Source organism: Prunus avium, chromosome 1, assembly GCF_965620075.1.
Source record: "Prunus avium chromosome 1, drPruAviu1.hap1.1, whole genome shotgun sequence".
Taxonomy (NCBI): Eukaryota; Viridiplantae; Streptophyta; class Magnoliopsida; order Rosales; family Rosaceae; genus Prunus; species Prunus avium.
In genome coordinates this window covers 59,685,712-59,710,353 of record NC_142284.1, presented here as the reverse complement: position 1 = coordinate 59,710,353, position 24,642 = coordinate 59,685,712, and the positions used below count along the sequence as shown (strand labels likewise).

At 37.9% G+C, this 24,642-nt stretch overlaps 4 protein-coding genes across 5 annotated transcripts; 3 read left to right on the top strand and 1 right to left on the bottom strand.

Annotated features, from left to right (window-relative positions):
- Window positions 1-349: 349 nt before the first annotated feature.
- LOC110767056 (alpha/beta-Hydrolases superfamily protein) lies at window positions 350-2,656 on the top strand. Its single transcript, XM_021970484.2, has 3 exons — window positions 350-627; window positions 1,374-1,657; window positions 1,906-2,656. Exons 1-3 carry the CDS (start codon window positions 463-465, stop codon window positions 2,447-2,449), a joined length of 993 nt encoding a protein of 330 aa, XP_021826176.2. The 5' UTR covers window positions 350-462; the 3' UTR covers window positions 2,450-2,656.
- Window positions 2,657-4,189: 1,533 nt separating this feature from the next.
- On the top strand, window positions 4,190-8,254 carry LOC110767055 (uncharacterized). Of its 2 annotated transcripts, none has more exons than XM_021970483.2 (2): window positions 4,190-4,376; window positions 5,473-8,254. In XM_021970483.2, the coding sequence occupies exon 2, from the start codon at window positions 5,523-5,525 to the stop codon at window positions 8,049-8,051; it is 2,529 nt and encodes an 842-aa protein (XP_021826175.2). In that variant the 5' UTR covers window positions 4,190-4,376; window positions 5,473-5,522; the 3' UTR covers window positions 8,052-8,254. The 2 variants fall into 2 exon arrangements, with proteins under 2 accessions (XP_021826175.2, XP_021826174.2); XM_021970482.2 differs by having other exon boundaries at window positions 5,468-8,254.
- Window positions 8,255-9,433: 1,179 nt separating this feature from the next.
- On the bottom strand, window positions 9,434-12,793 carry LOC110767088 (MICOS complex subunit, putative (DUF543)). Its single transcript, XM_021970522.2, has 3 exons — window positions 12,523-12,793; window positions 11,175-11,317; window positions 9,434-9,711 (listed from the first exon to the last, which is right to left on the bottom strand). The coding sequence occupies exons 1-3, from the start codon at window positions 12,653-12,655 to the stop codon at window positions 9,697-9,699; spliced, it is 291 nt and encodes a 96-aa protein (XP_021826214.1). The 5' UTR covers window positions 12,656-12,793; the 3' UTR covers window positions 9,434-9,696.
- A 5,069-nt stretch (window positions 12,794-17,862) lies between these two features.
- Window positions 17,863-20,383, top strand: LOC110767098 (Sec14p-like phosphatidylinositol transfer family protein). The gene is made up of 4 exons (XM_088247048.1): window positions 17,863-19,190; window positions 19,303-19,427; window positions 19,562-19,712; window positions 19,797-20,383. Exons 1-4 carry the CDS (start codon window positions 18,114-18,116, stop codon window positions 20,049-20,051), a joined length of 1,608 nt encoding a protein of 535 aa, XP_088103174.1. The 5' UTR covers window positions 17,863-18,113; the 3' UTR covers window positions 20,052-20,383.
- The last annotated feature ends 4,259 nt before the right edge of the window (window positions 20,384-24,642 follow it).

Genomic DNA, 24,642 nt, shown 5'->3' with positions numbered 1-24,642 from the left:
TTGAATTAACCAAGGGTATTTCTGGCATTTTGAATGTTTCACCATTCTCTACCTTTTGCTTTATATATATAGATGTGTTGTTAATAACTCCATTAATTGATGTATACTATTACTGTCACGCACATAATAATTGTTTATAAATAAATAAATAAATAAAAGTGGCGGAATGAGTGGATGGATTTTATTAAGTTAACGGTATTAATATAAGGGTTAAGTGAGTGAACACATGTCAAAATATTAGATATGGGACAAAGTGGGCAAGGTAACAGAATAAACGGCCATGACACTTCGCTCCAAAAAATGTATATAAATGCTTACTAGAAGAAATTTAAAACCAAAAGAAAAAATGAAAAAAAATTTGAGGCGGGCGTTGGTTTGAAGAAAGAAAGAAAGATATGATATCTAGCAACATAGTGGTTAAGGAGGAGGAGGAGGAGAGGGCGTTTGTCTAGAAGCAGAAAGATGGGATTATACTCAACTGGAAGTGGAGCGGGAAACCCACTCTCTTCCGCTTCCATGAGCACCACCCCTCGTCACCTCTTGCTTCGAAAGCCAACCCCTCGCCATCACCAACTTGGTTTCCTCTCAACTTTTGCTTCTCCTCTTCTGCACACCTCTTCAGGATCAGTACGTTATTTTTTCTCCATCTTTTCAGTTTTATATATACCTTTATTCTTTTCTTTTATTGTTCTTTTATTTGTTAAGTTTAATGGCTTAGGCTTCTTTGCTGAATCTGGCATCAGACAGACCCCTTTCATGATTTGTGGTTCTGGGTTCAATTTAATTTGATTTGAGGCAGTAGGCCTAAACTCAAAGTGAGACAGATTCATGGGTTTGGTCAAGTTGAAACAGTATATAAACTCGTGACTGGCTCGGTTTATGAGCTTGCTTAGCACAGTATGCATAGGTAGATAATGCTTCAGATTTCATTGATTTATTAAGCTTCATTATAAGGTGCTGGCTCTCTTGCGAAACCCATTTTTGGCATCCACGGAAGTTGCAACTGACATCGTTTGTGTAAATTTCTTCGTTTTACTGAGAAAATTTGAAACACGTGTGGAACATGATCCATATTTATTCAGTTTTTGTATGTGCATCCTCACTTCTGCATTGCCTTTATTGAAGTGTTTCCCCTTCCTTGCCTTCTTTTAATGATTCTTAGATAAAGAAATCACATTATATTAGAAGATGAGAGCTCTGTTTTAGCATCATTCATATCTTGTACATCTATTTAAATATTTAATCATTGAATTGATCATCTTGATAACTTGTGATGAACGTTGAACTGTTCTTATTCATTAACTTTGAACATTTTATTTGCTGTGATCTATAAAGAAGTACTACCCTGACTGTAAAGCTCAGTTTGTGTTCAGAGAGCATGCAATTCAAGTTGTCAGAGGTCATCTACAGAGAATATGGGCAGAAAAATTACTTGTAGCCTACTAAAAGTGGAAGACGACGTAAATGACGAGTCATGTGAGTTAGTCAGTGGAGTGGAACTTTCAGTTGGTGAGGGTGTTGATAGCATCAATGCTCATCTCTTCAAGGCAGTGAAAAATAATAATGGAACTGGGATACTTCTCTTGTCCGATATCTTTGGATTTGAAGATCCATCCACAAGAGAGTTTGCCTATCGTGTTGCATGCAATGGTTACAAGTATGTTGCTTAACCTTGAACTAAAATTAAGGACTATTTATATATAAGTTTGTGTGATGCTGCAAGAGCACGCATGTTGTTCAAATTTCATTATGTACTGACCAGTTTACAATTTATGCACTGCTTTTAACTCCAATGGCAATGCTGGTGTTCTTGTTAGAGTTGCCATTAGTAGTCCTTTAGGGAAATCATTCTTCAAGATTTCTCAATTCTATATACTTACTTTGTCCTTCTTAAAAAAAATGCAGTGTTTTGCTTCCAGACCTATTTCGTGGAGATCCATGGACAAAGGATCGACTAGAGGATCGACCAAAGAATCTTTTTGATAAGTGGATCTCGGAACAAGAACCTCAGAGGGTTGCAAAAGACATTGCCACATCTGCAAAATGGATGGTTGATGAATTTTTGGCTGCAGGAATCTCAAAGAAGCTTGGCTTGATAGGATTCTGCTTTGGAGGTGGTAAAGTGATTGAAGTCCTAGCCCAAGACCAGGGCGCTTATTTTGGCATTGGGGTCTCCTTTTATGGAACAAGGATCGATACGTCTGTGGCATCTAATATTAAGGTTCCGATCTTGTTTATTTCCGGGGACAACGACCCACTCTGTCCCGTCAACGTCCTAGAGAGTATTGAGAGAAGCATTGGCAGGGGGTCCAGGGTGGTAGTTTTCAAGGGTAGAGGTCATGGCTTTGCTCACCGACCTCAATCGTTTGAGGAAGACGAAGATGCAGAGCAGGCTTTCATGATGATGAGAAATTGGCTGAATGATGGCTTGGTTGCAAATACCTGTTAGATTTCAGAAAACTGATGTATATATTGATCATAGAGCAGGTGAAAGTGTTACAGCTGCTGGCGGTGGTGATTGAAGGCCATCAGTTGTAATACATGCTATGTGTAGTTCCATATTTGATCCTAAGATGCCAATTGACATTGGTGGTAAAGCCACCTCAGCACGTTACTGGAGACTTCAATTCAAGTATGCTTCTTTGGGTTTGGATAATTTATCTGTCTAGTTGATCATAAGATGATAGTTTGTAATAATTAACTTCATGAGTTATATTACTTAATAAATAGTAATTTTTTTTTTTTTTTTTTTTTTGCTTTAATAAAAATTTTAAATACTATTTATTCACTAAGTAAATAATAACTAAAACATAACCACTAATTAAAGTAATTAAAAAAGAGAAATCCATATTATGCTACTTCAAGGGTATTGCCGCGCGGCTATACTTATAAAATATTCTATTTTTGGGGTATAGCCGCGCGGCTATACATTTAAAATCTTCTACTTGTTGCGTATAGCCGCGCGGCTATACCTTTTAAACGTATAGCCAATCGGCTATACTCTATGAATATATTAAAATATTTTACGTATCGCCGTTCGGCTACGTTAAATATTCTATATTGTAGTATAGCCGTGCGGCTACACTGGTAAAATTTTCTATCTTTGAGTATAGCCGCGCGGCTGTACCGTTAAAACTTATAGAGTATGCCGGGCGGCTATACCCGTTTGGTAAGCTGGACTGGACTGGATATTTTCAATTAAAATGGACATGAGTCCTAGCCATTGTTTAGTGGACTTAAAGTGTGTCTAGGACTGGATATTGACTTTGGATCCAAGTCCCAAATAATTGGGGCTTAGAAACCCAACCCCAAACGTGGGTTTCGAAGCCAGAGAGCACGCCTCCAGCCATCTCTCTTCTTCTCTCTCTTCTCTCTCTTCTCTGTTCTCTGTCTTCTTCTTCTTTCTCTCTTCCCCTCTACTCTTCTCTTCTCTTATCTTCTTCTCTCTTTCTTCCCCTCTTCTCTTCTTTTCTCCTCTTCTCTCTTCTCTCAAATCCTCTCTCTCTTCCCCTTTGCCAAATCTTCTTCGTTGCCATATATAGACCTCAGATCTTGAATGAAAGGCATATCGTGGAAGAAAAAATTGGTGAAAGGCAGATTCATAACTTCTTCCTCTTTATTTATATATATAATTTTGCAATTTTTTGTTCTTTGAGAAAGGGAGGTGGCTGAAAATTCAAGATCTGATAAAGAGTAGGTAAAAACTGGTATTTGGGGAGGGAGTGAAAGCTTGAGTGCTGGCGTCTACTTCTGGGAACCTGCTGCTGCCATCAAACTCCACCTCATGCCTTTCATCTTCTAGCTTTTTATTTTATGTTTGTATTTTTTTGTTGGATTGAAAATTTATTTTGTTGTAATTAATTTGGAAATGAGAATATAAAAATAAATAAATGGCATACTAATCTCAACTTTGGTGTTGTACTGCACCAAACAACTTCTTAAAATCCAGTAATATCCTAACCAGTCCAGTGTAATGTAGAAAGGTTAATCCAGTCCAGTCTAGCTTACCAAACAGGGAGGTTCTATTTTGGAATATAGGGTATAGCCGCGCGGCTATACTGTTAAAACTTATAGAGTATAGCCGCGCGGCTATACTGTTAATCCTTTTCTTTTTTATTTATTTATTTTTTCCCAAAAAAAAACAGGTTCACAATTTAGAGAAACCGACGCCGTTTCGAGGAAGGAGGAGATGAACAGAAATTGCTGAAGGTTGAAGATTTGAGTGGGTGGCACTGGCAAATATTGCTGAAAGTTCACTGTTGGACTTGAGTGGGTGGGTTCTTCACTCACAGTTTTACTTTCTGGAGTTTAATTTGTGCTATTATTTTAGAAAATGCAGGGTTGGGGGTGAGCGGTTAGGGTTTGCCCAACTACAGGTAATATGTCTCTGTATCCTCCTGTTATTCAATTTCACTCTCAATTTGTCATAAGCCGTCCATTTCTGTTTTGGTTTCAATCTTATAGCCTCTTCAATTATTTTCATATGGTAAAATACTGTTTAGTTTTTTATTTTAGGGTTTTTGGTATGAAAGTGGAAGAGAAAATAAAAAGTAAAACTAATTACTGATCGTTTCTAACAAAAGAAAAGTTGAAATCTTTCCATTGAGAAGTTGTCATGAAAGAATATTGTTTTGATATGTTCTTTTCTGGTTACACTAAAGGATCATTATATTCCTCTCATAATGAACCAACACCATAGATCAGGATGTATCAACGCTAGAAGAATAAAACTGCTATGATTCTCATTTTTGGGGGGTTTTTCTTTTGAGCTCTGTTTCTTTTCTCTATTTGGTGCACTGTTCAATTTGGTTTTTATTGCATTTAGTCTTATTTCTATAGAAGATACCCATGAATGGTCATCTGTAATTTCATTTGATTTACAGAAGTCACTAGAACCCCCATTTTCTGTGGTCTCATTTAGGGTTCTGGCTTTTAGATAGTTTGTTAACATGACCCTGTTTGTTTTTGTTTGTTTTGCTAAAGACCCTGTTTGATTTAAGTTTTCACTTTTGTGGTGTGCTAAGTGCTTTGTTTTGGTAATTGTTTCTTCTGTGATTATAAGCAAAATATTTGTTTTGATCATTCATGAAAGAATAAAGTTTCATATACTCTTTTTTAGTTATACTAGAGCATTACAAATATTCCTCTCAACACTATAAATAAGGATGTATCAATGCTAGAAGCATAAAACTGCAACACCACAAATATTTCTTTTGACCTCTTTTTCGTTTTTCTTTTTGGTGCACTGTTCAATTTTGTTTCTATTGCATTCAAGTCTTCTTTCTATAGAAGATACCCATGAATGGTCTCTGCAGTTTCATTTCCTTTAGAAAAGTCACAAGAACCCCTATTTGTTGTTCTAGATTTTAGATAGTTTGTTAATATGACCCTGTTTGATTTAATTTGTCACTTTTGTGGTGTGCTGATTCGTGCTTTGTTTGGTATTGGGTTTGTTAATATGTACTAGTGAAGAAGAGTAGTTGGCTCATGAGCAAATGAAGCATGTCGAAGCTTGAAAAAGCATGAGATCTTCCTCTTCCTCTTCATTCTCAAATGTATTATTCCTCACACGCCGCTCTCTTCATTTCTATTCGCCTTATTCTCCATTCTCTTGCAAAGCTCTTATTCACCGCATCTCAAACACATGTCTCCAATTTAACCCCAAACTCTTGAACTCCCATTTTGTTTCCAAATTACAGCCCAACCATGTCCACCACATCCCTCTCAGCCTCCAATCCAACTCCATTTCCACCCTTCACTTCCTTGATTGGTCCTGCAACTCTCTCGGCTTACACCACTCCCCACAGTCCTTTTGTGCCCTTATTCATCTGCTGCTCCGTCACCGAAAGCTCGCTCCGGCTTCACACCTTTTTGATAAAATGGTACGCCAATTTGGGACTCATTTTCACTTTTTTGCTGCTCTTTCTGAGATTTCTCCCAATTATGCTTCGGATTATAGTGATCTTTATAGCTTTCTGATTGAGAACTTTTGTCGGAATGGGATGCTAGATTCGTCTATTGAGACATTCATTCATATGTGTAAATTGGGAGTTCCGGTGTCTCCTTACGTGTTATCTAGAATGTTGACTTTTTTGGTTGATTCAAATCGTGTCCATGTGATTCTTAATTTATATGGAGAAGTGTGTAAAGCATTGAGAGGACAGTATTTCTGTGTGTATGAGTTTGTTATGGTTGCTCTTCTGAACAAGGGTAAAGTTGAAACGGGTTTGGATTTTCATTCTGCAGTGATTGAAAGAGGCTTTGTGGTTGATATTGTTGCTTGTAACAAGATTTTAAAGCTTCTTTGTAAAGAAAGTCAGATTGGAGTTGGGGAAGATTTCTTTAATGCATTGATAATGGGTGGTCCGGAGCCAAATGTGGTGACATTCAGCACGATGATTAACGCGTATTGTAAGGATGGGAAATTGGAGGAGGCCATTAAGCTTTATAAGGTTATGATAGAGAAGGGTGTCAGCCCTGACTTGGTTGTATATAGTATTCTAGTTGATGGTCTTTTTAAGGCAGGGAAATTGGAGGAGGGGCTTCGACTTTTTTCGGAGGCATTAGATAGTGGCATTAAGTTGGATGTAGTCATTTTCAGTTCCGTTATGGATTCCTATGTGAGAATTGGAGACTTGGTGAAGTCAGTGGAGGTCTACGGAAGAATGCTGAAAGAAGGGATCTCGCCAAACCCTGTTAGTTACACCATTCTTATAAATGGTATGTGTCAGGATGGTAAGGTCATGGAGGCTTGTGGCATATTCGGTCAGATTGTGAAGTGTGGTTTTGTGCCATCCATTCTAACTTACAGTAGTTTGATTGATGGAATGTGCAAATTGGGGAATTTAAAGGATGCATTTTACCTGTATGAGAGTATGATCAAGACTGGCTATGAACCTGATATTATTCTTTATGGTGTGCTAGTAAATGGCCTCTGCAAACAGGGGCTGATGGGTGATGCTCTTAGGTTCTTCTTTCAGGCTGTTTATAGGGGTGTAAAGCCCAATGTCTATACTTTTAATATGTTAATAGATGGTTTCTGTAGGTTAAAAAGACTAAGTGATGCTGTGAAGGTGTTCATCCAAATGGGAGTTTATAACATAAAACCTGATATGGTGACGTATACTGTGATTATTAAGGGTATCTCTGAAGCAGGGAGATTAAAAGATGCGTTAGTATTTTTCTTCCAATCATTAAAGAAGGGGTTCTTGCCTGATGTTGTAACGTATTGCACACTAATCGATGGTTGCTGCAAGCAGAAACAAGTATATTATGGACTCTGGATTCTAGAGATGATGCGAAGAAATGGAGTAAGTCCTGATATTGCCGTTTATAATGTTCTCATTAATATGCTTTTCAAAGAAAGTTATTTAGAAGCTGCACAAGAACTCTTTGAGCAACTTACTGAAAGTGGGCCAGAACCTGACATTGTTACGTACAACACAATGATTTGTGGTTATTGCTCTCTGAGAAGGTTAGATGCAGCCGTTCAACTTTTTCAAAAGCTGATACAGGGACAGTGTAAACCCAATGCCATTACTTGTACTATACTGATTGATGCTTTTTGCAAAGAAGGTAACATGGATGATGCCATATTGATGTTTGATAAAATGCTGGAAAAGGATCCCCAACCTAATTTGGTCACATATAGTTGTCTTATTGATGGTTATTTTAAATCTGAAAACATGAAAAGTGCATTTGAACTGCACGAAGAGATGCTTAAAAACATCTCTCCCAATATAGTCAGTTATAGCATCCTTATGGATGGTCTTTGCAAGAGAGGGCTAATGGAGAAAGCATCCCTTGCGTTTCATTGTGCTATAGAAAGGGGTTTGGTGCCTGATGTGATAGCATATGGGATTCTGATTCGCGGTTACTGCAAGGTAGGAAGAATGGCAGAAGCCCTCATTTTGTACGGCCGTATGTTAATTAGTGGCATCATGCCAGACGCTGTCATACAAAGGACGATCACTGAGCATATTCTTGAAGCTGATCAACGGAAATATTCAACCGCCCAACCGCATGATCTGCAGATAAGATCTGTTCTGTAATACAGTGTGCCACTTGGAGCCCTTGTGGTCACCTTTTTCCACCTTTTACCTATCTGGTACTACCTATTAGCTAATTGTTGTACTAACACCTAATTTTCTTTACAGTTCTTTTCGTACTCAACTGTATAGATGTATAATTTAGTTTTTCATTGTAAATGAGGGAGTACAGTATTTTATTGAAGCTAAGTTAGCGTTATTATTGATATCTGGATTCTTGAGGTTAACTGGAATCAGTTTCCTAGATTCTGTGCTCAAATTTGTCGACATTTATATTTGAGTACCCCATAAAAACGAAGACAAAGAAAACTAATTTGATGGATGACGGTAGAGTAAAGGCTATCTGCAAATGCGTTTCATGCATGGTTAACATGTCAAAGAAAAAATACCATGCGTTTCTATTCGACTTCTTCGGTCACAGCTTGTTTTTTCCTTCCGTCTGAAAAAAGTTGGTTCAAGTCTTGCATGGAATTAGGAGCCCTGAGTTTGTCCTCCTGAATTCTTACTTGTTTCAAGATCTCATAAACAAAAGAGTTTACTTTGATGTTAAACTGACATTATACAAACCTAGCCAAGTTGCTCACTGCTCTCTCCCCTGTAACAAAAAGTTCATAACACAAAGGGAATTTATGAAAAGGTAGAGCATATAGAATAAGTCATAAAGATCATTTTCAATTAAAGAAATTTGAAGAAGAACCTCCAAGCCATCATCTCCAAACAGATACAAACCATTACTATCGTTTTGGCTTCCATGGAGAAGTGTCAGCGTATAATCATCCATGGAGAAGTTCTTGTTTGCAACATAACCATCCAATGATTTTTTTTCGTGTCAGATAATCAGTCAATATACAATCGTTGTCTTATGACCTGAGTATCTGTTGGACAATCAAAAAAGACATTTTGTTCATCTTTCAAATCGGACAATCAAAACACATTTTGGTCATCAACCAAGATGACATTCCCAGTTTCTAACCTTGTTCGATTCTTCGTCATCGATGATGCTATGGTGAATAATAGCATAGCAGAATATGAAATGGTCATGGTTGACCAGGTCGTGTTAGAGGCCATATGGATCACAGAGAAGTAAAAACCGAAGTACATTGATTCTGGACTTGTGATAGAAAAAGCATTTTAGTGGTATTTCGATTTTCTGAAATCCTTGATATTTACATAAGCATCCATGTTTTCTTATAAAAGTAGAACAATGCAGCACAACAAATAACTACACGTTTGTTCAGCATTGCCCAGCAGAACCACTTTTCCTGAAACATTATCACCATATTATAGAGAAATAATTGAAATCAAATGGCATATAAACAAGACAGCAAGCGACTTTGCGCATCAAAGATATTTCTGACAAAATTTCCTTTTGCTTACTCACAAACTTCTTCCTAGGAAGTTAAAGAAGTAAGAAAGCTTCCCCCAATGCAATTATTTCTTCCTTTTTCCACATACAAAGTTCGACATAATGACAGGGTTACAAAGCAAAAGGTAACAAATTTGTATGAAGTCTGAAGTAGATCAGGTGATATCTTTATCAATCAAAAACAGTATTTGTACTACTTAATCAAAGCAATTGCAGGCACAAACAGTCTACAAAAACCCGAGTTGAATCCCAAAACTGTGGGTTATCTTGACTTGCATAAATTCAATCTTGTCCGTCCTGGAAACAAGAGGAAAAACTACATCAAATAACTTCCCTGCACAATTCATCCCATTATTATATTACTGCAAAACAATAATGAACTTATATTTATTCTCAGGCAGAAAAAGCCTGAATATTTACGTGAGTTTCAAATGATGTATAAATCAATATACAGCAATCACACACTAAACTCACTTGATTGGCCTTCATTGAAAAGAAATAAAAATAAAGATTCTTGTGAACATATTAAGTTGACTTTTTGTTACCGTAAGAATCTTATTTCCACGAAGATATGTAAAAACAAAAACATTGCATGTACTCAAAAGTGATATTGAGAATATACATGCATATTTATATATGTGTGTGTGCGTGTGTGTTAAGCTGTGAGAAATGTAAAGAAAGGGAAATTCCCATTTGACAAAAATGTTAGTTTAAGCAACCAAGACACTTCGGATTCTTGTGAAAACAAGCTTGAAGATGGAGGCCTAGTGCCTTAGCTCGATAGCCAAACAAAAGTTCTATGAAACTTCAGTAAAACCAATAAAACAAAAAAAACCCCAGAACAAAAGTTCTATACTGCAACAGATTCCTAAACCCATAAAATTTCATAAACCGTAAACCCAGATCATAAATCAAATGCCAAAATAAATGTCAAATGAATGACAACCAAGAGATGAAACCCTCATAATACAACAGAAAAATAAAATATATACCTTCAAATTACAAGGTTATCAGAGCCTGAGTTGTGCTATTTTTTCAACACAAAAAAGAAGAAATTGAAATCAACTATAGGGTTTGAGTTCTAGTTTTGTTCGTTGAAGAGATGGACTGTCTCAATGTGATGCTCAGAAGAAGTTTTTGATGCTTTGGTCAAATGGGTAATTCAGTTGGGTTTGTAAAAAAACAAGGGGAACGATTTCAAAATTCAATGCAGTATGTTCACTTTTCTCAAGGGAAACCAATTGAATGAGGTAGAAATGGGGTTTCCTCAGCAACCCACATGGAAGCTTATAAGCAAGAGGTGTCCTACATCTGAACTAAGGCCATGGAGTCCGTAAAGTATGCGTCCACACAAGCAAGCACCTCAGGCTGTTCAGCGAGGAAGCTCGTGACCATGACTTGGGAAATAAAAGATAATTGATAAAACATCTCCAAGAGTGGGGTCGGATGAGAAGAGGCTCAGGAAGGAGATGGAGGCACCCTCCTTCAATTGTGTGTGTGTGTGTTTTTTCTTTTTTCTTTTTTCTTTTTCTTTTCTTATGGGTTAGGGAGGAGAGATGCTTTTTTATTGTTTAGTTTAGTTTAGTATGAAATGACAGTCTTGCCCTTTGATTGTCAATTTGAGTTTCTTCCCTTAAAATTAAGGGGTGTAGGTGGAATAAATCAAAGTTGTTGGGTCCAAGTGGAATAAGTCCAAACCTCAAGCAGTGTAACTCAAATTCTTCCTCAATTATTTGAGTTTACTTGGAAGAAATCAGTACCTGAGGAGCAGGAGTCTCGATAACCTTAGGAGCAGCCAACTTCGCTGGAGATCCCTCAAATAAACGAGAGCACTCCGTGTATGCGGATCCAATGCCCAATCCAGCGCCAAAAGCTACAGAAGCCCAGCGACTCACAGGACTCCCTAGTAAGACACATCAAAAGTACATTGATTAATTCAAGATTGCTAATTTTGGGAGATTTAAAGCATATACTCGGTTCAATAAAATGAAAAAACAAAATTGGTCTCAAGCTCATGATAATTAGGTAGAGCATTCAATGAAATCAACAATCTGCCAAGGGGAAAGGGGGAAAAAGAACTGTAAAAATATGGTTACTCCTGATTTTTATGCCTTTGAAAGTCCTGCCCTTCATGGCTTATGAACTATGCTACATGGCCTCTGGTAAGAATACTAGATGCAGGTACATGCCCATATGTTGGATTAGTTTGATTTTATAACATTTCCATGAATCCAGAGTGCCTAGTGGTCATAATTTTTACGATTGGCACATCCTGTCGCAGGAATATGGCAGGTGAACTGAGGGCCAACATAACGTAGGTTATGAATTCTACCAAATTAATTAGATGTATCTACCATATCCTTCTACATATTAGGCATGGATCCCACTCACTTCCATTAGAAATCCCTAAATATTACTTTACACAGTATGCTTCGTTTTTAGAAATTGTGTAAAAGGAAATCATTTTGCAATGATATAAGCAGCTCAACCTACTCCATTCTCAACCTAAATTAAGAAATCCTAGAAAAGGGTAATTTGGGATGGTGGACGAGGGTGGTCAGCTCTGACACCTGTGTTGTGAGAGTTTCCTGAACTTGAACAATCCATTTGTAGTCCATCTCTGTTTAGTGTGTCTTGCCAGGCTTAGTTGAAGCCATACAATTGACACAAGGCTTGCAGACAAAGACAGTTGAAAATTTCAAGCCCAAGGAAAAACGAAAACTTGCTCTGATGCCAAATTTGATGTAGGATATGGGTGAATTGAGTGTTTAGGTAATTTAGCAAAAGTGAAAACAATTTTAAAAAACAGAAAATATATGATAAGGATGTAAGCCAAAGGGTTTGTCACCAAGAATTCTCCAATCTCTGGAAACTAAACTCTTCTCAATATCTCAACAACTGAATTTTAAAGAGCTACATGGGGTGTATTTATAACAATCTAACCCTAGAGTGAAAAAGAAATTAAACTTATTAGCTCACCCTCTGGGACATAAACACCATTAATGAAACTTTTTAGATAAAAACAAAATCTCATGAGGTGATAGCAAAGAAGCCAAACGGGGTAATGAGCAATTAAACAGACAGGTAAAGGGAAAAGGAAGAACTGACTGAATAAAAGGAGACCACCAAAGGCACCGCCCAAGGAAGAGTAGACGAAGCGCCGGACCGTCAGATCGAGACACGCGTCCCATTTGGCGTTCACATCGTACTGGGGTGGGAAGAATTCTTTGTTGTCTGCCATTGCCTCCTGCTTTAGATTTGCTTCTTTTGTGTTTGGATCGGTTTCTTTGTTGCAGCTGAGTCTGATTTTGTGAGAGTGAGGGTTAGAGGTCTCTTCTTGCTTGCGCTTGATAATCTGTGATTTTGGGGGGTTTGGGTCCGGTTATGCTTTTGGTCCTTAGCTTTTGAGCTGCATTGTTTTTGGGCTTTATTTGGATGAAAATTGGGCATCTTCACAGGGCTTAACAAGTAGGGCAATTGTGACGAAAACTTCCCAAGAGTTAGGGCCCGTTTGAGTAGGGGTGGATTTGGATTTGGGCTCTTAAATTTTTTTTTCGGATCCAAAATTAATTTGGACAGCAGAGAAAAAAATTTCTTGCACGAGAAACGAGTCAAATTTACCCATTAAGTATCCATTTGGCATTGCTTTTTTAGGGTTATAAGTGATTATTTTAAAAGTTTGGGAAGCCTAGTCCGTTTGATAAACTATGAGAAAATCACTTATTGTTAAAAATTACTATGAGAGAAAGCTATAAGAGAAAGCAGCTAATAAGGTGCTTTCATTTTCTGATTATGCAGGAATCAGTTTCGAAGAGGCGTTGGGTTTAATGATTATGCAGCAATTATTTTCTAATTATGCTGGAATCAGTACCAACAACACTTTTAACAAAAAGTTTACCAAACGCCAAACAACTTTATCTCACAACTAATTTCTCTCACAACAAATTTGACAGCGATTATTTTCACAGAACAGCAATGTCAAACTGGCTCTCTCTCTCTCTCTCTCTCTCTCTCTCTCTCTCTCTCTCTCTCTCTCTCTTTCTCTCTTATTGGCAGTGCCTCTCTAAAATATGAGTTCTTTACATCGGAACACATTACTCTCTAAAAGATTGATGGACATGACTTGTTTTAATCCTTTTGTTGACCCCCAAATCTCTTCCGCCACACGCCGATTATTTCGGTTAGTGAAATAACAAACTTGGGGCGGGTGGTCTCAAGTGTAACAAAAACGTCATGCTTTTGTGTGTGTGGTATGTGGGCGTGCCAACACGGATGGTCGTGTGAATGGTTCATAGATGAATGAATGGATGGATGGATGGATGCGCTAGTGTGATTTGACATCTTTACAAACGATTGTTGGCTAAAATAGGAATAAGTCTCGGCCTGAACTACAAGGCCGTTGGGTTGGTAAATACGGTTGATGATGGCGAATGGGTCACTGAACTTGATAGCTCAGCGATGATGGCACTGAGCTATTCACACATCCTAGGAAATGTGGTATCCTAAGATATCTCAATGGACTCGATGGTGCTCAAGAAAATGCTTAAGAAATGCGGGTATCAAAAGAACTTTCTTGCTGATATATTGATGAATGAAATGAAGTGGGGACTACCCACGAAAGCATTCTTTCTTTGCGATAGTTACTCTTACTCCTAAGAAAGCATTTTAAAGATACATGATAAAAATAAAGGGGTTTCTGCTCGTTAAAGGATTTTGGTTTGGTGTGAGTACCCTTATAAACGTTGTTAGGGGTCTTCTATTTATAGGTTTGGTGGATGCTCTGGCCGAACTTGATTACACATGGCTGCTTGTGATTGGTTAAGATGGGTGGTAGAAAAGATTTCCTTCGGTCGAGTTTTGACAATTTGGGTGATGGGAAGATTTCCTTCGGTCCAGAATGTCCAATCATTCTTTCTTTATTCGTCCAAGCAACACATCCTCGGACTCAATACTTTTTCAGTCATTAGTTCTCAATTTGACCCTCGAACATTTATACTCGAGCGTCAACATGGGCTTTTGGGCATTTTGCCTCGTTTCCTAATATTTCTCCTTTTCTGAAAACCATCTGTGTATGAGCCTAAGGGTGTGAAAATTTGGGTCTAAACATTGCCCCCTCATTTCCAAAATCTTCGACCTTCGTACACTTGTAGTCGAATGATTTATGGAAATGCAGGTTTTTAATGCGAAATCCTCCCAATATTCTTTACTCGCCTTCAATTACAAAAATCATAATGACTGCTTTTGGCATGATAATAACTTATTTAATGCTCACAGTCTCATCTCCTTACAGAGAAAAAGATCCAAAAGTACCAAAAATAATAACTTCTCTAAGTAAGCTAACTGAATGCAACAGTGATTGACCTTTAAGAAATATATGACAAAAGTTAGAACTAGGGGTGGCAATTTCAGGCACGACCCATTACACGATTTGAAACCCGCACAAGAATTCAGCAGGTTTAACCCGCACGATTAAAATTCGGGTCATTTTCAAGTGAACACGCCATAACCTGTTTAATAAACATGTGGATTTTGGATCAACCAGCCAACCCGCTAAAATACCTATGTAACCCGCCAAACCCCTAAAATATCTGTGTAACCCGCCAAACCCACTAACCCATTTATTTGTTTATTCTTCATTTTTCTTTTTCTTTTTTAAATGTCTTTTAGTTGCTACCACTTAGTGGGTCAAACTGACACGACTCGAAACCCACACGAGAACTAAAGGGGTCAACCCGTGCATGACACGTTTATTAAACGGGTCGGGTTTGAGTTGAGCATTCCTGACACATATATAATCTTGACACGACCCATTGCCCCCTAGTTAGAACCCCATTAGTCCAAAGTAAAAGTTCTCAAAAGGGTTGGTTATTCAGTTAGTCATCCACATAAATATCCCACACAATATAAATTGGTAATTCCAATTCAGAGGTCGCTTGATCAAGATTATTAGTTAACACGTTGACTCATATTATCACTAAAGATGGTTACTCATAGTAAGAGCGAATGCAGAAGGGAGAAACAAAGAAATTAGTTGTTCAACCAAATCCTCCTTGGCTCTTCTTCATACTAGACACAGTTTGCTTCCATACTTAAGCCTGTTTTCTGACAGGAATTTCAACATTTAGCATCAATTAAAGGCCGAGACAAAACAAAAATCAATTTACAATTGATTGCTCCACTAATTCAATGTTTAGAAACTTAACGACTATATTGAAACTCCATCTTATATAAACTTACTTTCATTTCATGTCATGTACTTTGTGAATTACCTTATACGGGTATATGCTTGCTTGCTTTATTTAATTATTTGCTAGTTGAAATTTAATCACAATTTAGTCTAGTCAAGCTAGTTTTTTTACTTTGAACTTTCGCTTTGAATGATTACAAAATCAGAAGTTGTACGTGCTGGAATTGATCTTCCTTCGATTACAAAAAGACCAGCTTGAAGACCGCGAACAAAGAAGATCAAGTCTTTTAAGAAAGGTACAATGCATTTTTGACTTGCACACACTGCATTGCAATTTCCATTTAATTACAATTGGCAAAATTGTTTTATCATTGGATATTGGTATGATTTTTGAAGTTAATGAAAATTATACAATTGTGTCATTTGATATGTCTTTTTTACTTTGTTTAGTTGCTTGTTTTCATGATAACTTGGCTTTTTTGTTTTTTTGTTTTGTTTTGTTTTGTTTTTTTGTTTTTTTATTGTGGTTGCAACTTCATCAGAAACTGCAACGCAGTTTCGGATTGTTTAAGTTTAATTTCTTAAGCCCCAATGATGATTGGATTTTTGGAAGAAGTATGTCTGATATTGAAGCGATATGTTCTTTTGACTTAGTTTTAGTATTTTGATTATGGCTTTTGCCTTTTTGTTTCTTTACAATTTTGTTTTAATTTTGTTTTAGTTAGTTTTTGTTTGGTGCAGTTTTGGTTACAAAATGAATTAGAGTTGGTGTTTCTGTAACAATAGATATTTGCAGCATGTTTTAACCCATCTGTTTTGAGATCATATAGTGTCATATAGCATCCTGTGCTAACCAATTGTTTATGTTTTTTAATATGAAAAAAAGAAACTGAAACTTGATAGTATTGTTTTGTTTTTCTTTTGTTATTATTGTTCTAGTTATTTTTTTAAAATTGTAGATTGAGCAGTGTGTTTGAATTGGTTCTTATAGTGCCTTAGTGTTGCTGATATGCTTTGTTATGAAATAGTAATTTCATTGTAGTTTATGTTTTTTATTGTGAGTTTTTTTTTACTTGATATTAGTTTTTTTATTTATTTCTCTAGTTATGTTTTAGTCAGAATGTAAATTGATCATTGTTTTGTCGTCGTTCTTATAGTGTCTTAGTGTTTCAGATATGTTTTGTTATGTAATAATAATTGCATTGTAGTTTCTATTTTTAATAATGATTTTTGTAAAATAACTTTAATATTTTTGCTACTATTCCAATTATGTTTTTGTTAAATTGTAGAGCATGAGGGATTTGATACAAATTTTGCACGTATCAGTGCGAAATGATTTTTTTTTTTAAACCGTTGACTGTTAATATAAATATTGCATAACCGAACAAATATCACAACAAGAAGGTTGATGTTGTGGTTTATTAAAGAGGCTTTCCTCTTTTTAGGGTCAAGGTTTGAGCCCCTTCAAGCACACAAAATTTTCTTTTATTTTAAGATGAATAAAGGGCAATAGAGTTTGTCATCGGCGAGAGGTGGCGGTGGCTAGCGGGCGATGGGCGACGGTGGCTAATCGGAATGGGTTTTCGGAGGGTGTACATGCGGCATAGTGTGATTGACTTAAAAGGAGTGGCAAAGTCTTTGACCGAGGTTGATGCAAATCATCCAATTGTTATTTGGCAAAGTTTTTGTTTTTGTTTATTTGTTCGCTCTTATGTGTATGTAGATCGCTGGAAATCATATGTTCCTCATATATGTTACAGATGTGGTGGTGGGTGTGGCCGAGACAACGCTTCTTCAGGTGGTGGTGGTAGGGTTCGTATCGGCTCATGAGTTGTTTTAGGGTTTGTGGGTTTGTTTAGGCTTATGGTTAATTGTGGTGATGTGGGTTAGTATTTTAATGCGGTTTTTATACGTGTTAGTTTTGTTTTTAGCATGTTAATTTGTTGTCCTTTTTGGATTGGTATTTTAGATGTCCTGTTGATGATTGTACTGTTGAAGTTTATCTAATGAAGTTTCTATTTATTTTTTTTTTTTTTTAAAGGGTGGCAATGTGTGTAATTTTGAGATTTTAATTACATTATTATAAAATTGAGTACTATTTTTTTATCATTGACCTTATGTAAATTAGGTAAAATTATGTTCTTAATAGGAAACTCCCTATTGAATTTAAACTAAAGCTCTCAGCTGTACTACCCAAAAAAAAATGCTTTAAAAAAAAAAAAGCAAGTTAAAAAAAAAAAAAGCATAGGATTCCAGATTGAAGCCAAGCCCTCATTCACATCCCTGATGGAGGTATGTGGTGAGCATGCGTTAACACAACGAGGGCATCGCTGACAAAACGGTCAGTTCCTAAATAAGCATCCCTCTCTCTCTCTCTCTCTCTCTTTCTTCATCTCTCTCACTTTACTCGTTTCTTTCTCCATCTTCTTCTACTAAGCAACCAGTCGAAAACCTACCAAACCCATCTCCCTCCATCTAATTCTTCAGCCCCCTTTTTACCATTTTCCCGAAAATGGCAGATGAAATCCCCAAAACAACCCCACCACCTTCAGACCAAGCACCACAGCCGACAGCAGAGAATGAACACCCAGCAGCACCTCCTGCCGCTGCTGAGCTTGAACCACCGGCTTTGACAGAAACAGGGGCCAAAGAACAAGAGCCACTTCCGCCACCGCCGTCGCTTCCGGAGGTGACAGAGTCTGAGAAAGAAGAGCTGCCGCCGCCAGTGGCAGCAGTGGTGGAGTCTGAGTCGGAGGAAAAAACCCAGAAAGAAGAGCCGGAGCGGAAGCAAATTCCTCGATCTTTGATTTCATTCAAGGAGGAGAGCAATATAGTGGCTGATCTATCGGATTCCGAGAGAAAAACTCTTCAAGAACTGAAGCAGCTCGTCCAGGAAGCTCTCAACAGTCACCAGTTCACTTCCCCAAAACTCCAAGAGACCCAGGAAAAAGCAGCAGCTGAAGCACCACCACTCATTTCTGAATCAGAAACTAAACCGACCCATGAGCCCAAAATCGAAGAGAACCCATTGAAGGAAGCAGAGGAGGTAGCTAAAGAAGCGACACAATTGGCGGTTCCTCCAGAGGAAGTGTCAATTTGGGGAGTTCCTCTTCTCAAGGATGATCGGAGCGATGTGATTCTTCTCAAGTTTTTGAGGGCCAGGGACTTCAAGGTGAAGGATGCGTTTACTATGCTTGGTAACACGATCCAATGGAGGAAAGAGTTCGGGATCGATGCTCTTGTCGATGAAGATCTTGGTGATGATCTGGAGAAGGTGGTGTTTATGCATGGATATGATAGAGAGGGTCACCCAGTGTGTTACAATGTGTTTGGGGAGTTTCAGAACAAAGAGTTGTATCAGAAAACGTTTCTCGATGAGGAAAAGCGAACCAAGTTTCTTCGATGGCGGGTTCAGTTCTTGGAGAGGAGCATTAGGAAGCTTGATTTCAGGCCTGGTGGTATTTGTACTATTTTTCAGGTTAATGATCTTAAGAATTCTCCGGGTCCTGCGAAGAAGGAGCTTAGGATTGCCACCAAACAAGCCCTTCAGTTGCTTCAGGACAATTATCCCGAATTCGTTGCCAAACAGGTACTTGATTGTTCATTTTGGTATTTTGATACTTTTTGGGTTTATTTGATGTATACCAGGTTTGTGTTGAATGTTGATGTATTTTTGTTTGGTTGTGGATTTCTTAATTAAGGTGTTTATCAATGCTCCTTGGTGGCATCTTGCATTGTACACCATGATCAATCCCTTCGTGACCCAGAGGACCAAAAGCAAGTTTGTTTTTGCAAGGCCAGGCAAATCTGCAGAGACCCTTTTCAAGTGAGTAGAGAGAATCTGTCTATCTTATGTTCCAAATTATAATCTGATATCAAGTTGGTTTTCTCATATTTTTGCCCCTTGTTTTTAATGCTTGGTTTGAACTTTGAATTTCAATTGATGTATGTATACTATAGGTACATTTCTCCTGAGCATGTTCCAATTCAATACGGTGGCTTGAGTGTGGATTACTGCGACTGCAACCCAGAATTCACCATTGCCGATCCAGTCACGGATGTTACCGTTAAAGCCGGAACAAAACAAACTGTGGAAATTATCATTTATGAGGTTTGATTTCCATCTTTCCTTTTTGTTCTACTTTGATTGTTATGGGAAGGTTACCTTAATCAATTGGATATTGATAAATTGCAGAAGTGCACCATTGTGTGGGAGCTCCGGGTAGTGGGGTGGGATGTGAGCTATGGCGCTGAATTTGTGCCCGATACCGAAAATGGATACGTAATTATCATACAGAAAGCCACAAAGATGAGCCCAACTGATGAACCAGTGGTGGAAAACAGTTTCAAAGTGAGCGAGCTGGGTAAAATATTGCTCAAGATCGATAATCCAACCTCAAGAAAGAAAAGGCTTCTGTACAGGTTCAAGATCGAACCCTTCGAAAACTAAGCAGTTTAAAGAATCGCGCACGTAAAACTTCTGATGTGCACTTGGGGGGGAAAGTGAAGAGGAAGGGCTTTGCCATCATACTGTTTATCATCTTCATTTTGTTGTGTTTGTAAAGTAAATTGGGGTTTCTACCTGAGGTTTAGAGTTGTAACGTTTGGTTTTGCAAAATAATTTTTCCTTCTCTTGTATCTTTTGGTTTGTTTTGTGGCATTATTAGAAACAAAAGTATATTTATATTCGAAAGGAAGCGAACAAATTTGAGGAAAACGGTGCCGTTATGAGGCGTACGTTAAAAGTACATTTCATTATCACAGGTTAACCTCATTTTCAGATGGAGTTTGTTTTCTTAGACTTTCTCTTTTTCTTAGGTATTAAAGTGGGCCAAAAGCCCAGCACAAGGCCTCTTAAGAGAAGCTGGGGCAAAAACTGCGGCAACCCGTATCTATTATATATTTTTCTTTTCAATATTGAAAGAGGTTTTAAAGTTCAAATTTCACTGTTCTATTAATAAATCAAAAGAATACTTTAAAAAATATATATTATAAAATAAAAAATAATCAAAAACCTTGCTAATAGCTATCAGCAAATCATCAGTACATTTATAATTGTACACGATGTGGGGGAAACATCAAGACTCTTTTTGCTGTTCAAACAATGAGATACTCTAATGCTGATCTTCCCCAGCTTTTTCCTAGATTAGGGACGTCTGAGTTGGGTAATCTCAATTGTGATATTAATCCTCAAGTCATAAAGGATTGTTTGTTCAGTATTGGGAGCTTAAAAGCCCCTGGCCCGGATGGTTTCCCTGCTAAATTCTATCATGATTTCTGGGATCTCTGTCAGGGTACCTTTATTGAGCTAATTGCTGGTTGTTTTAGCTCTGCTAGCATACCTGATGCTTTAAATGACACTTTGATTACCCTTGTTCCGAAAGTGGCTAGTCCTAGCTCTGTTGCTCAACTAAGGCCTATCAGCCTATGTAATACTGTATACAAGGTGGTGTCTAAGATCATTGTTCAGAAACTCAGGCCTCTCATGCAGAAGATTGTCAGTCCTGCTCAAGCTAGCTTCATCCCTGGCAGGCAAATTGTTGACAACATTATTGTTGCTCAAGAGGTCCTTCATAAATTTAGAAATTTTAAAGGTAAGAAGGGTTTCATTGCTTGGAAAATTGACCTCTCCAAAGCCTACGACAGACTTCATTGGGATTTCATCTATGATGTGTTATGGGAAATTGGGATTAGAGGTAAATTGCTTGTTCTTATCATGCAGTGCATTAAGTCTGTCAGGTACCAAGCCATCCTTAATGGTGAGCTTACTGAAAGATTCTCTCCTAGTGCTGGGATCAGACAAGGTGACCCCCTCTCCCCCTACATCTTTGTTCTGTGCATGGAAAAACTTTCCCATATTATCAATGATCATGTTTCCTCTAGAGCTTGGAAGTCTGTTAAGGTTGCCAGAAATGGTCCTGCTATATCCCACCTCTTCTTTGCTGATGATCTTATTTTATTTGGGGAAGCCTCTATACAGCAAGCTAAGCTTATGAAGCATTGTCTTGATTTATTTTGTGGTGCTTCAGGTCAGCAAGTTAATTTTGATAAATCCAGAATTTGTTGCTCTCCTAATACTGAGTCTGGAATTGCAGCTTCTATTGCTAATATTTGTGGGTCTCCCCTTACTGATTGTCTCGGAAATTATCTTGGTGTCCCTTTGATCCAGTCTAGAATTACCAAGGAGACTTACTCTGGGATTGTTGACAAAGTGCAACGTAGACTGGTTTCTTGGAAGAGTCACACTTTATCTATGGCAGGTAGATTAACTTACTTGCATGCTGTTACCTCAGCGATTCCAATTTATACTATGCAAACTGTTGATCTTCCCATGTCTACTTGCAACCAGCTTGACAAGCTTAACAGGGATTTTTTGTGGGGTTTTACTGGTGACAAAACTAAAATCCACCTTGTTAATTGGGACACTGTGTGTCAGCCTAAGAGCTTTGGTGGCCTAGGCATAAAAAAAACCCATTGTATGAACCAAGCGTTGCTTGCCAAGACTGGTTGGAAAATTGTCCAAAAGGATCAGGGTCTTTGGTCTCAAGTTCTGAATGGTAAGTATCTTAAAGATCAAAGTTTGCTTGCTGCCCCTAATCTCAAATTCTTGAATTGCCCTACTACTTGGAGAGGTATTCTATTCGGTTCTAAAATTGTTTCTAAAGGGCTTAAATGGAGAATTGGCAATGGTGACAATATATTGTTCTGGAAAGATAATTGGGCAGGTTGTGGGCCTCTTGAGAACTTCGCCACCATTCCTCTTTCTGATGACTCGCTTGAGTGGACTGTGAGTGATTTCCTCACAGAGCAAGGTTGGAACACCATTTGGCTTCTGGGTTGTCTCCCTTTGGATGTGGTGCATAAAATTCATTGTATTCATGCTGGTTTTAATCATAGTGAGGTGGACTCTTGTATTTGGCAGCATACCTCCAATGGTGAATTCTCAGTGAAAACAGCTTATCTCTCTTTATTTACTGAGGAGACTAATCATACTTGGAATTGGGATATTATCTGGAAGCTGCATGTCCCTCCCAAAATAAAAACCTTTGTTTGGCTGCTGTTTCATGGTAAGCTCCTAACTAATGTCCAACGTGTTAGAAGGAACCTTGCTTCTAATCCTAATTGCCCTTGTTGCAACGTTTCCATGGAGTCTTTAGACCATCTTTTTCGCAGGTGTAGTCATGCGGCTAGAATGTGGAATGCCATTGGTATTCCTAATCAAATTGCTCACTCTTTCTCTATGGATTTCAAGGACTGGCTTCTCATCAATATTAAGGCTAGTTTCAGCTGCATGCAAGGTATCCCTTGGTCCTCTCTTTTCTTGGCCTCCCTGTGGTTTTGTTGGAAATGGCGATGTAAGAAAGTTTTTGATGACACCTTTACTCCTCCTCCTTGGCCCCAAATTCCAATCATCCAGTTTACTAGGGAGTGGCTGGTGGCTAATTGCTCCAGGAATTCTAAGGCCCCCAAACAAATTCTCAAGTTACATTGGTCTCCACCTAGTGCTGGCTGTTTTAAAATTAATGTGGATGGTAGCTGTATGGGTGAGCTGGGTTCTATTAGTGCTGGTGGCATCATAAGGGATTCTACGGGTGGCTGGATTAAGGGCTTCGTCACAAATTTGGGGTGTGGTAAAATCCTTGAAGCTGAATTATGGGGTATTTTCAGAGGCTTATCTCTTACGTGGAATGAAGGTATTCGAAGAATTAAAGTGGAGAGTGACTCTGTTACTGCTGTTTCCTTAATTAATGGTGAGACTAGGCCTAGTCACCCTCTCTCTAGCCTCATCCACAGTTGCAAAGACATGCTGTTGCGTGACTGGGAGTGTTCCATTTCTCATATTTATAGAGAGCAAAACACTGCTGCTGACCATATGGCTCATATTGGTCAAAGCTCCAATTTGGGTTATCATGTTGTTGATCTTCCCCCTCCTTCTATTGTAAGCCTCTTGGCAAATGACTCTGTTAGAATGACCACTGCTAGGCTTGTCCCAGTGTAGTTCTCCTTTTGGTCTCTTTCTTGGGCTTCGGCCCTCCTTGTAACCGAAAAAAAAAAAATATATATATATATAAGCTTAGTTGTACTAGTGTTCGTGAAATTAGAGTTGGTAATGGGTCGTGTCAAGAATGATCAACCAAAATTTGACCCGTATAATAAATGTGTCATGTAGGAGTTGACCCACTAATTTCTCGTGCAGGTTTCAGGTCGTGTCAAGTTGATCCGTTAAGTGATAGCAAATTAAAAAATTTAAAAAAATCATGAATTTAGATCATTTAATCAAGTAATTGTATTTTATTTTATTTTATAAAATAGTGATTATATTTTGCCTCTCTCTATATGTGAAGATTGAGAAAGAGAAATAAAGAAAATGAAGAGAATGGGTTGGCGGGTTACATAGGTATCTTAGCGGGTTAGTGGGTTGACCCAAAACTCACCCTTTTATTAACGGATCAGTGGCAGATTGACCCAAAAATTTAATCGTGCCAGTTGACTTGCTAATTTTCCGTGCGTGTTTCGAGTCGTGTCAGAAATTGTCACCCTATGTGAAACTGTGATCAAATTCCGCATTGCCCTCCAACAGTTATGTTGGCCCACTTTGCTCCATTGACCAATGTTTAGGTGAAGGACAAAGTGAGACTCCAAATATATATCAATTAAGGGGGTAAGGAGGAATAGTTTGACTTTCGCGAAGCAATATAAGATTTGATCATATCTTTAGTAGGTACTACAGTATTCAAAGCTAAAATATGATATATTATGCAAATCTAGATAATCACGCGTGAAAGGTAATTGTCAAATATTGATGCATTGTGAGACTACTTGCATAACCACCTACACTCATGAGTGACTATCCTTAGCATTTCTTTTCATTCTAAATCTCCAAAGTTGAAATAGGATATAGTCTTGATTAAGCACCTCTATTTTCTTCTTTTTTTTGCAATTGAATGCGTTGATTATGCACTTTGAAATATGCTGAATAAGTATTATCGTTTTTTGGCTGGAACCCAAGTTAACTACTAGACCCTCATCCAAAATCAATC

Excerpts from the sequence above, each read along its gene's own strand:
- LOC110767056 (XM_021970484.2), top strand. The coding sequence starts at position 463 with ATGGGATTATACTCAACTGGAAGTGGAGCGGGAAACCCACTCTCTTCC. Across the intron at positions 628-1,373 it reads TGCACACCTCTTCAGGATCA|AGAGCATGCAATTCAAGTTG; the intron begins GTACGTTATTTT and ends GTTTGTGTTCAG. Across the intron at positions 1,658-1,905 it reads GTTGCATGCAATGGTTACAA|TGTTTTGCTTCCAGACCTAT; the intron begins GTATGTTGCTTA and ends AAAAAAATGCAG.
- LOC110767055 (XM_021970483.2), top strand. The coding sequence starts at position 5,523 with ATGAGATCTTCCTCTTCCTCTTCATTCTCAAATGTATTATTCCTCACA.
- LOC110767088 (XM_021970522.2), bottom strand. The coding sequence starts at position 12,655 with ATGGCAGACAACAAAGAATTCTTCCCACCCCAGTACGATGTGAACGCC. Across the intron at positions 11,318-12,522 it reads TGGTGGTCTCCTTTTATTCA|GGAGTCCTGTGAGTCGCTGG; the intron begins GTCAGTTCTTCC and ends GTGTCTTACTAG.
- LOC110767098 (XM_088247048.1), top strand. The coding sequence starts at position 18,114 with ATGGCAGATGAAATCCCCAAAACAACCCCACCACCTTCAGACCAAGCA. Across the intron at positions 19,191-19,302 it reads CCGAATTCGTTGCCAAACAG|GTGTTTATCAATGCTCCTTG; the intron begins GTACTTGATTGT and ends TTCTTAATTAAG. Across the intron at positions 19,428-19,561 it reads TCTGCAGAGACCCTTTTCAA|GTACATTTCTCCTGAGCATG; the intron begins GTGAGTAGAGAG and ends TGTATACTATAG.